The sequence below is a fragment of the Apis mellifera genome, linkage group LG11 (assembly GCF_003254395.2).
Source record: "Apis mellifera strain DH4 linkage group LG11, Amel_HAv3.1, whole genome shotgun sequence".
Classification (NCBI taxonomy): domain Eukaryota; kingdom Metazoa; phylum Arthropoda; class Insecta; order Hymenoptera; family Apidae; genus Apis; species Apis mellifera.
The window spans coordinates 14,052,444-14,062,918 of record NC_037648.1 but is presented as its reverse complement, the minus strand read 5'-3'; the positions used below and the strand labels follow the sequence as shown (position 1 = coordinate 14,062,918).

Here is a 10,475-nt window from a genome sequence, read left to right as displayed (position 1 = left end):
CAAACCGTAAATGTTCGGCTTTTATGATGTATAGTGCCATCAATCGGATATTTCTGTAACTACTAATACAAAAACTCATTTGATCATTAATTTTAATTAAAAATAAAATTCAATATAAATTTAATATGCAATATATTTTACTATTTGGTTTAAAATATGGATCAAATATAAGAAGAATTTGATTATTCAATTCATTTTTTATTAATATTTATTTTTTAATCAAATTTGATATATAATTTAATATAATTTAATAAAATTATAAAATAATAAAATATTTTAAAATATACTTTGTTTAATTTTATATTAAAATTTTAATCATTATTCATATTACAATTCTATTTTATACCGAATCGGTAATATTGAAACATCGATAGTAGCACCATCTGTTAGATGATTAATTTTATCATGTAAGGATAATATGGATACCTGACGAGACTAAAACTATCTCTGCATTCTGATTTTAACGCGCTAAAAATATCCCTGCATGAACGTAACTCGTTACAAAAGATTATTAATAATTCTATTTTTTTATTTAAAGCGAGTTATTACTTTATTTTTTTTACGTAATATTTTGAATAGAATATTCTTGTTATTTGGATATAGTGTAAATCATATGGATAATTTTACTAGCAATTTATTATTGTTGACGTTTGGTTAGGGCCCAAGAATATTCTATTCTTCCCTGAATACGACAAACGTGAGGCGACATGACATTTTGTTGGTGACGCGACAATTTTCTGATATTGAACGATATCTACTAAACAAGTATACATTGTTCTATATCTTGCAGAATACTATTCCAGTTATTACTTGACGTTTGGTGTTTCAGAAAATCAATCTTAAAGTACAAAAAAGAACGAGTGAAAGTGACATAAATTGAAAATTGTTGTAGACATCGCATGTTCGCGAACTTGGAATGACGCAGACATCGTGATGCGGACTGTACACTGAGAAACGTAAAATTTTATGAATTCAAAGTTGTATGGTTACAATATTTATGTAGATTTCTAAAAAAACAATAACTCATTGATTGAAAAAATAATTTTTTATTAAAGTTAAATATGTTTTTATTTTAATAAAGGTTACTTTTTTTTTTTAAGTAAAAAAAATATTATTTCATCACAAAAATAACGTATATATAAAGAAAAAGTATGGATGAAACTAGAAATTACATAAATTTAGTGCTAACAGTTAAAAAATATCCAGCGTTATATGATCTCAGTTGCAATGATTACCATAACAAAGTTGTTCGAAATAAAATGTGGAGAGCAGTGGCGCAGGAAGTAAACGCTTCTGGTAAGAATTTTTCAAAGACAAATTTTTGTGAAAATTCGATCGTATATTTAAATATTCGGATATTTTCTTCATAGCCGCAGAATGTAAAGAAAAATGGAAGAATCTCCGTGCCAGTTTCAGCAGACATTTAAGAAATCAAAGTACGGCAAATTCAAAATCGAAAAAACCGTATTACATGGCAGATTACATGGATTTTTTACTTCCTTATAGCAAACTTCGTAGGTAACTAACGTAGAAAATGTAGAAAAATTAGTAATAATTCACTAGTTAAGAAGTTATATTCTTTGTTTGTTTGTTTGTTTGTTTTTTTTTTTTTTTTTTTCTATTATTTTTAGGGCGGATGAAAGTTTGAACGAAGAAGGACAAATCGCACAAGAGAATTGGAATGAAGAGGAGACCACTTCCGATACGTCCTCTAATTATCAGAAATTAAACAAATCCGATCAAAAGATATCGGAATCGGAAAGAGATGGAGATACGAGAAATGAAGAGTATGTGTTTTCGAAGAGCAAAGCGATCAGACATGCAGAAGATAGACTATTGTCACATAGATGTTCAGATAATTGTATTCTCACCAATAGGCGAGATCTTGACGAATCAATCAACGATGCAGACTTGTTGTTCTTTAAAAGTTTACTTCCAGATATGCAACAGATGACAAACCAAGAAAAAAGAAGCTTTAAAATATCTGTATTGGGTTTGATTGATAAAATATTAAACGAAAAAGAATCGGCAATGTCGGTCGAAAATGATATTTCTTGTTCAATAGTAAAAAATCAACAAGATGAAAGAACAGATGAATTTTAAGTTAAAATTTTTATAAACAAAAAGTTTGTAATAATACAAATAAATTTAGAATATTATAATAATATAAATTAATTAAAGTGTTTAACAAAATAAAATGTATTAAAATTTGAGAAAAATGTTATATTTAAAAATAATTTATGAATTATAATAATAATAGATTATCAAAAATATATATATATAGCGAAATATATTCCCATTTCCAATTTATTTTTGTTATTTTATAAGTTTGCAAAAGATTTTGAATAAAAATAAACAAAAAATTAATTGATCAAACATTGTCTCAATAGAGTTGAGAACCACTGAATAATGCTGATTGGTGAGACGAAACAACGCGGCATCTTCGAGTCAACGGAAGAAATTAATGAAAATTGAACGTATATATTGCGCCAAAAGATTCGGTTATTTCCGGATAATATACGAAAACAGCCGAATTCAACTCCTGTTCCAAATATTCCTATATTTGGATGTATTATATATATAATATGAATGCATGATCCATACATATAAATTGCTTTCACAAATCCTATTTTGCAAAAGATTCTATTAGAAAAAATTAGTAACTTAAGAAAACAGACTAATAGAATAAGAAATTTTCATTTGTTAGATAGTGAATGTTCTAATTTATTATATTTTTTAACTATTTTTAAATGTGTAAAAATGTATTTATAATTTTTTATCAAAATAAAAAGTGATGATGTATATATATATATATATATTGGTATATATTAATTTTTATAATAAAAATATATACAAACAATTTTTTTGAACATTATTGTATAATTTTATTTTTAAGATCCCGCCATTGTTTCAATTGAATATGAAGGAATTTTAAAACAGATTGTACTTTCATTGGCGTATATCTAAATTTTTATTATTATAAATTTTAATCTAAAAGTTTTACTTTAAACAATAAATTCAAGATCAATTATAATAGAAGAATAACATATTTAAAAATATCCAAATATCAATTAAAAAATAAATATAGCGTTTTAAAGATTTTTTGACCGATATAGCAATAAAATTTTAAATATTTTATAGAAAACATTTGCCAATCATTATGTAGATATAAAAATTAATACTTATTAATCTAAATTCTTTTTTCAATTACTCGATATCATAATCCCAACACGTTTAAAAAATAATTTTCCACTTGTGATTTGAACTTATCAAGAGCAAAGTATATACACGTCACGAAGGCACACTTGTCGCATCAGTTCGTAACACGATAAAATTCGGCATGTGAATAAACACGGGTGAAATGTCATTATAAGGACGTACCTGGAAACTAAGTGAGAAGTGCGCAGACGTGAATTCGAAAAGGCCAATCAGAATACAGCAATGCCATGGTAGGGACATTGGGGGGGCTCTTGGTGGCCTTGCGCGTTCTTCCGATTCCGTGAATGCTGGAGGCGCGTCCATTTTGTTAGCAAGTACGATCCCGGTTAGTCGACGCCGGTGCAAAGTATAATTCTCGTTTGCGACGAGTTCGTGTTACGAGTAGTAAGGGTTACGAAGACCAGTGGCTGTCTGTCGGCGGCGTTCGTAGATTTGTGTCTACGTAACGTGAGCACAGAGAGCGCAGCTGGCAAGTGTGAGAACCTACTTGTAGATATCGCGCAAGAATCAGAGAAGCCGTTGGAAGAGAGTCGTTGTACAGGGCCGCGAAACACGTCGCGTACCCGGTTCGTCGGTAGTTTAGTTTTAACAAGATGGCGGAACTACAGGGAACCCCGGTTGCTCAAGACGCCCTGTCCGTAGCTCAGTTAGAGCTCGGTGGAAATCCGAACGCCTTGGCTTTGCGTAGGCCATTTGATCCTGTGGCACATGATCTCGATGCGACCTTCCGCCTTACGCGGTTCGCCGACCTAAAAGGATGAGGGTGTAAAGTCCCTCAGGAGGTTCTTGGGAAACTCCTCGAGGGACTACAGGCCGACGATGGTAGCGCACAAGATCATGAACATGCCCATTTTATGCACATGGCCATTCCACGCATCGGTGAGTAGATTGCTTTTATTGCGCGCGTGTACGCCATCCTGTGCCGACATGTTTGATTTTATACCGCGTCTTAGCTTCGCGGTATTTTACATATTTGTGATTGTTACAAATTGCGCAAATATGAATGATTGAATATTCTTATTTCTGTTATGAAATTATTTTTTAAATTATTTGTCGATTATTTTTTTATTAAAAAAAAAGAACTATATTATGACAAACTGTGACAATGTAGTTATGGAAATTTTTCCCGGCTAAAATTTTCCATATCTTATGTTACTTAATAATAATAATAATTAAATATTATTTGTTATATATATAGTATAATTATAAGATATTTGTACTTATTATGAGAATTTTAATTGTAAACAAGCACTTTTATTAGAAAACATAGGGCACAAATATTGCAATAGGCAGCCCTATCATGTCAGCAGCCATGTTATCGTCTCCCGCCTGTTTTCTCCCACGCCACCGGAAATACAAATGTTCTCAACTTGCATTCGAACAATTATATATCTACAAAAAAAATAATATTAGAATTATTAAATATCAATATTTAAATAAATTTTTCACAAAAAATTTGAATAAATTTTTTACAAATGTTTAAATATTGGAGAAAAATATATCTATATAAAAAATATATATATTATAAATATATTTATTTTTTTTAATTGAATATATAAACATTAAACACGATTTATATTTTTTATTTTAGGCATTGGTATGGATTCCTCCGTGACTCCACTGAGACATGGAGGGCTTAGTTTGGTACAAACGACAGATTTCTTTTATCCATTAGTTGATGATCCTTATATGATGGGTAAGAATAATATTTCAATAATATCATATAATTTTATCAATTGTATTTCTTATTTTATATGTATGTACATTCACAAATTTAAATATTAGAAGTTTTTTTTATTAAAAATAAAATTTGTTTATTTTATGACATTTTGTTTGACCACTGTTATTGGAGTACTTTTACAGGTAAAATTGCATGTGCAAATGTTATCAGTGATCTATATGCTATGGGTGTTACTGAATGTGATAATATGCTGATGTTATTGGGAGTCAGTACAAAAATGACTGAAAAGGAACGAGATGTTGTTGTTCCTTTGATTATGAGAGGATTCAAGGATTCTGCTCTGGAAGCTGGCACAACAGTAACAGGTGGTCAGACAGTTGTTAATCCTTGGTGTACAATAGGTGGAGTGGCTTCTACTGTTTGTCAACCAAATGAATACATTGTGTATGTATCTTAGAATAAATGATATATAATTATATTATTTCTCTGTTAATAATAATTATTTATAGTCCAGATAATGCAGTAGTAGGTGATGTTCTTGTTCTGACAAAACCACTTGGAACTCAAGTTGCTGTGAATGCTCATCAATGGTTAGATCAGCCAGATCGCTGGAACAGAATCAAACTTGTAGTCAGTGAAGATGATGTAAGGAAAGCTTATCAAAGAGCAATGGATAGCATGGCTAGGCTTAACAGAATAGGTATATGTTATTGTGTTATTTGTTATTAAATTATATTATATATTATAAAAATCGAAAGATAAAAAAATAAAATAATTTATTTTTTAATTCCATAGCGGCTAGATTAATGCATAAATATAATGCACATGGAGCAACAGATGTAACGGGCTTTGGCCTTTTAGGACACGCACAAAATCTGGCTAAACATCAAAAGAATGAAGTTTCCTTTGTTATTCATAATTTACCTGTTATTGCTAAAATGGCAGCTGTAGCAAAAGCGTGCGGTAATATGTTTCAACTTTTGCAAGGTCATTCGGCGGAAACCAGTGGTGGATTACTCATTTGTCTGCCTAGGGAACAGGTTTGTAATCAATCCTTTGTTTTTTGGTCAAATCCTGCTAATACAGTAGAATATATTATTCACCATTATATATTCTAAAGAATGGCAGGAAGAATAATAGAGATTTCCATACTGATTTGCTATTATAGCATATTAGTGCCGTCGACTCTCTTACATTTTTTTTTTATTTTTAATTATTTTAATAAATTAATAATAAGCTTTAATAAATTAATTGTTATCAGTCAAATTTTATAATTTATATAAATAATTTCAGGCTGCTGCATATTGTAAAGATATTGAAAAACAAGAAGGATATCAAGCATGGATTATTGGTATTGTGGAAAAAGGAAATCGTACAGCCAGAATAATTGATAAACCACGAGTAATAGAAGTGCCAGCTAAAGAAAAAGATGGAGAGCTTTGGTAAAAGATTAAGGATGTTGACGAAACATTTTTTTTATTTACCTTCATATATTTAGAAAAAAACCACATGCAACACAGAAAACACGCATTTACATAGATCAATATTACCATACCAGATACAAAGCACTTAATGTGCATCATTATTACGGGACAAACAAATTTTCAATTTTTCATTGGGTAAAAATTTGATATACTCGTAATAATTTTGATTATATTTTCTATCCTATGGGTTTTGAGAAAGAGATATAATAATAACGACTTATACTTATGTGTTATCTTTATTGAAGTTGGATCCTAAGTTTCACCTTAGGAAAGTAACGTTTCTCTTTTTTTCTTGTTGTTTTTTTTGTCGAAAGTTAGCAGTGCTCTATAATAAAACATTTATAAAATGTTCATAATAGTCTTTCCCGACAATTATGAACATTTATTCGAAATAATTTGATATAAAAAAGAAATATGAGGAAGCAAAGAGAAATAAAGAATATAAAGAGTTTAGATATAATTTCTTTTTTTTTTTTTTTTTTTTTTTAAGATTTAAGACTTAATACTAAGTACTAAGTAATAGCCTCAGGTAGCACTAGGCTCAGGCTAAGCTTCAACTACATTTGATCAAACTTGCAATATGTCAAGTGACATTTGGGTGCTTAGTGTTAATGAAGAATGTTAAGATACATATAAATGATAGTACGTGATTACAAAGATCTATAAATATATTTTAAGGACATATACAATATCATACAAAAAGAAAAAAATGATTTTAACAATATATTTTACATCACTTTAATTCATGGGGAAAAAATCATTTAAATTATAGTTATATAGATGCAAATTTGTAAACAGAGAGACATTACTATCCTTGTAGTACACAATGACAGGCTTTTAATGCCGAGATTTAAACGAGATTTCCACAATTTGTAATTTTGATCTACCTGTTACATAGAGTGCGTAAGATGTCCAAATGAAAAAAAGGCCTTCTCTAGTTTTCTCGTTACATACGCTTTTGAAAATAATTATAAAAAAAAAAAAAAAAATAAGGAATACAAGAAATCGAGCACAGGCCCTAATGTTGTATTACTTTTTCATATGAATAAAGTGCTACTTTGTCAATAAAAATTACATGTTGTTATTATCATTAAATTATTTTCAGCAAAGTTTAATTTTTCTCTAATATATTTAAAATAAAAGAAGTGTTCGATATCATAATTCATTAATGCAAAGTATATGAAGAAAAATTCATATTACGGATCTATATACATTTGCAAGGTAGCCAACAATCGAAGCAGAAAAAAACTAAACCCTTCCATTCATTGGATAATCAGTTATCTAACGATTCGGCAACTGGTCGCCATCGTGGTTCATAGGTCACATTATAGATAGAGTATCACAATATGTATCAAAGAGTTATAATTGTCATTACATTCAAGTGTAAACCTTCGTCGAAGGAAAAAGTATAAAATAAAAGAATCCGTTTAGATTTAATATATTTTTTTGGAGTTTCTTAAAGTGACGATTTAATGGTAGCACTATCCACGTGGTGTGCCAAGGCTGCGGCTTTCAGGGCCGTGATATTAGGTGCCCCTGCTTCTGGTAAGGGCACCATGTCAGCTAGAATTGTTGAACAATTTAAATTAACTCATATATCAAGTGGCGATAAGTTAAGACTTCATATGAATAATAAAACTGGTATGTTTAAAATAAATTATTTGTTATATTTTTATGTTTTTATCATTTTATGAAATATAATAAAAAATAATAAAATTAATCATTTTCATATCATTTGATCGAAAACCTTTGCATGCCATTTGTTTGTTAAAATAGATTTGTCCAAAATCGATTTTTTGGTTTTAAATACATATATTATTGATATATTTGTAATAATATATGTATACATTTTGCTTTGACAATGATCGAAATGTTGATTTATTTCATGAAATAAAATATGAAATACGTTTCTCTCTTTAATATTTCTTAATCAGATTAAAATTATCCTTGTTTAATTTTACACATAATATTTATATTACTTGGATCCTCTAACAGTTACGTGACTGATTGAATGATTGAAACTGATTCATATTAACTGGTTGAATGAAAAGCATACTACTTATTTATAATCATTCATTTAAGTATTTGGACTCGTGTTCAGAATTGGATTGCAACATTTGGCATAAATTTTCTATCCGTGTTTTATTCATTATTATAAATTATAGATATTGAAGTACAGGAAATTAATCTAATATATAAATATAAATATTCTTTATCATTCTCAATCGCGTCAATTTAATAGATTTTTATTGACTTAATTAAATACAATGCACATATTTATATATACTAATTTATTCATCATCTTTATTTTTATGCATAACTTTTTTAATTATATAAAATTAATTAAATACAATTAAAATATATACCATTTATGTTTTTATATAAAAACACCATTTTTTATTATGATAAGAGAAATATAACCTATCAATTATCAGTTACAAAGTCCATTAATTATAAAGGTAAACAAATATAATTAGAACATAATCTGTTTTTTTAATAATGTAGAATTGGGCAAAGCAGTCTCGAATTATGTACTTTCCGGTAAATTCGTTCCTGATGATATAATGATTTCAATGATAAACGAAGAAATCAAAGCGGTTGGGAAACAAAATTGGTTATTAGACGGTAAGTAGGATATGAAAGTTAAAATTTTTGTTTTATTTATTTAGATTATGAATGTGCGCGATAACCACACGTGTACAACTAAACTCGAATAAATAGTTGGCATTGATACAGGATTTCCAAGAACGTTAACGCAAGCGGAAAAGCTACAAAAAATACATCCAATTAATTTGGTTCTTTATCTGGATGTTCCCTTCGAAGTGATATTGAATCGTGTGAAAAATAGATGGGTTCATTTGCCCAGTGGAAGGGTATATAATATTGGATTCAACAGTCCCAAAGTACCGGTAAGTTGATAACGATGATAACTTTTTTTAACTGATATCAAAATGTATCGATATGATAAATATCATTTGTTAAAATTTTAAAATTAGATCCTTTTTTCGATTTCGAAAGTAATTAAACAAATTTTTCAGATGATTTTATCTTTGAAAGCTTAATCTGTTTTGTTTGAATGATAAATTTTTAATTTTAATAGGGTAAAGATGATGTGACTGGCGAACCTTTAAGCAAAAGGGACGATGATAAAATCGAAATTGTAGAAAAAAGACTACAAGAATATTCAAATGCGACTAAACCAATTTTAACATTTTATAGTAATTTAGGATTGTTAAATACTTTTCAAGGTAATACTACCGATGAAATATGGCCGAATATTAAGAAAGTCGTCGCAAAATTTTTGTTACAATAGCAAATTGTTAGGATGCATTAATATTTTGTAAAAATGTATAATGAATTAATTCAAAATTGAATTAACTTAGATTATAGTGACCATATGCTTCCATTAATTTGCGCACAAATATTGATGAATTCAATAAATTTATACAAATTATGCAAAAAAATTTTATTATATATTTTTCTGTAGTTTATATATATATATATATATATATATATATATATATATATATATAAATATATATATATATATATAATAATTTAATATCAAAAAATAATTTTATCAAATATCAATAAAGTACAAAATTTATTAATTTTCACGAATAATTTTTACTTATTTTATATAAGTTTAATTCAATTTTTTACATAGTCACCTAGTCAATAGTTATATATAGTCAATAGTCAATTATAATTTATATAATAATGAACTTACAAATAATCATACAAAAATCATTAACAAAACAATAAATGTAATGATTTATATGTATGTTTTACCTATGTTTTATAGATATCAATTATAAAATATTGTACTTTATATAATATAAAGGGATCAAAGCCAATTCAATAAAAATATTTCTTGAATTTATATATTGAAAATGATTTAAAAATGTATTAATCGTGATTATAAATAGGAAATAAAATTTGGGACATAATTTTCATAGCGTTTTTTTTTTATATTTATTTTTAACTGTACCGATATAAGAATTTTAACAATTTTTAGTTGTGTACAGAGTTTAATATGAGTATAATATATCTTATATATCATGCTCACATTTTCTTTTTATTTGAAAATT

At 27.8% G+C, this 10,475-nt stretch overlaps 3 protein-coding genes across 6 annotated transcripts; all 3 read left to right on the top strand.

Moving 5' to 3' along the window:
• The first annotated feature begins 674 nt into the window (after positions 1 to 674).
• LOC408314 lies at positions 675 to 2,697 on the top strand. Of its 4 annotated transcripts, XM_623556.6 has the most exons (5): positions 675 to 765; positions 830 to 956; positions 1,101 to 1,296; positions 1,371 to 1,518; positions 1,632 to 2,697. In XM_623556.6, the coding sequence occupies exons 3-5, from the start codon at positions 1,152 to 1,154 to the stop codon at positions 2,101 to 2,103; spliced, it is 765 nt and encodes a 254-aa protein (XP_623559.1). In that variant the 5' UTR covers positions 675 to 765; positions 830 to 956; positions 1,101 to 1,151; the 3' UTR covers positions 2,104 to 2,697. The 4 variants fall into 4 exon arrangements, with proteins under 4 accessions (XP_623559.1, XP_026299657.1, XP_006566587.1 ...); XM_026443872.1 differs by having other exon boundaries at positions 830 to 1,296; XM_006566524.3 differs by having other exon boundaries at positions 685 to 956.
• An 813-nt stretch (positions 2,698 to 3,510) lies between these two features.
• On the top strand, positions 3,511 to 7,455 carry LOC410258 (selenide, water dikinase). Its single transcript, XM_003250818.4, has 6 exons — positions 3,511 to 4,098; positions 4,811 to 4,915; positions 5,083 to 5,344; positions 5,410 to 5,600; positions 5,696 to 5,940; positions 6,194 to 7,455. Exons 1-6 carry the CDS (start codon positions 3,813 to 3,815, stop codon positions 6,344 to 6,346), a joined length of 1,242 nt encoding a protein of 413 aa, XP_003250866.2. The 5' UTR covers positions 3,511 to 3,812; the 3' UTR covers positions 6,347 to 7,455.
• Positions 7,456 to 7,654: 199 nt separating this feature from the next.
• Positions 7,655 to 9,848, top strand: LOC552511 (GTP:AMP phosphotransferase AK3, mitochondrial). Its single transcript, XM_624887.6, has 4 exons — positions 7,655 to 8,025; positions 8,890 to 9,009; positions 9,121 to 9,293; positions 9,485 to 9,848. The coding sequence occupies exons 1-4, from the start codon at positions 7,857 to 7,859 to the stop codon at positions 9,695 to 9,697; spliced, it is 675 nt and encodes a 224-aa protein (XP_624890.1). The 5' UTR covers positions 7,655 to 7,856; the 3' UTR covers positions 9,698 to 9,848.
• Positions 9,849 to 10,475: the final 627 nt, after the last annotated feature.

Coding starts and splice junctions, on each gene's coding strand:
- LOC408314 (XM_623556.6), top strand. CDS start 1,152: ATGGATGAAACTAGAAATTACATAAATTTAGTGCTAACAGTTAAAAAA. Junction 1,297..1,370: donor GCAGGAAGTAAACGCTTCTG/GTAAGAATTTTT, acceptor TTTTCTTCATAG/CCGCAGAATGTAAAGAAAAA. Junction 1,519..1,631: donor CCTTATAGCAAACTTCGTAG/GTAACTAACGTA, acceptor TATTATTTTTAG/GGCGGATGAAAGTTTGAACG.
- LOC552511 (XM_624887.6), top strand. CDS start 7,857: ATGGTAGCACTATCCACGTGGTGTGCCAAGGCTGCGGCTTTCAGGGCC. Junction 9,010..9,120: donor ACAAAATTGGTTATTAGACG/GTAAGTAGGATA, acceptor GCATTGATACAG/GATTTCCAAGAACGTTAACG. Junction 9,294..9,484: donor TCAACAGTCCCAAAGTACCG/GTAAGTTGATAA, acceptor TAATTTTAATAG/GGTAAAGATGATGTGACTGG.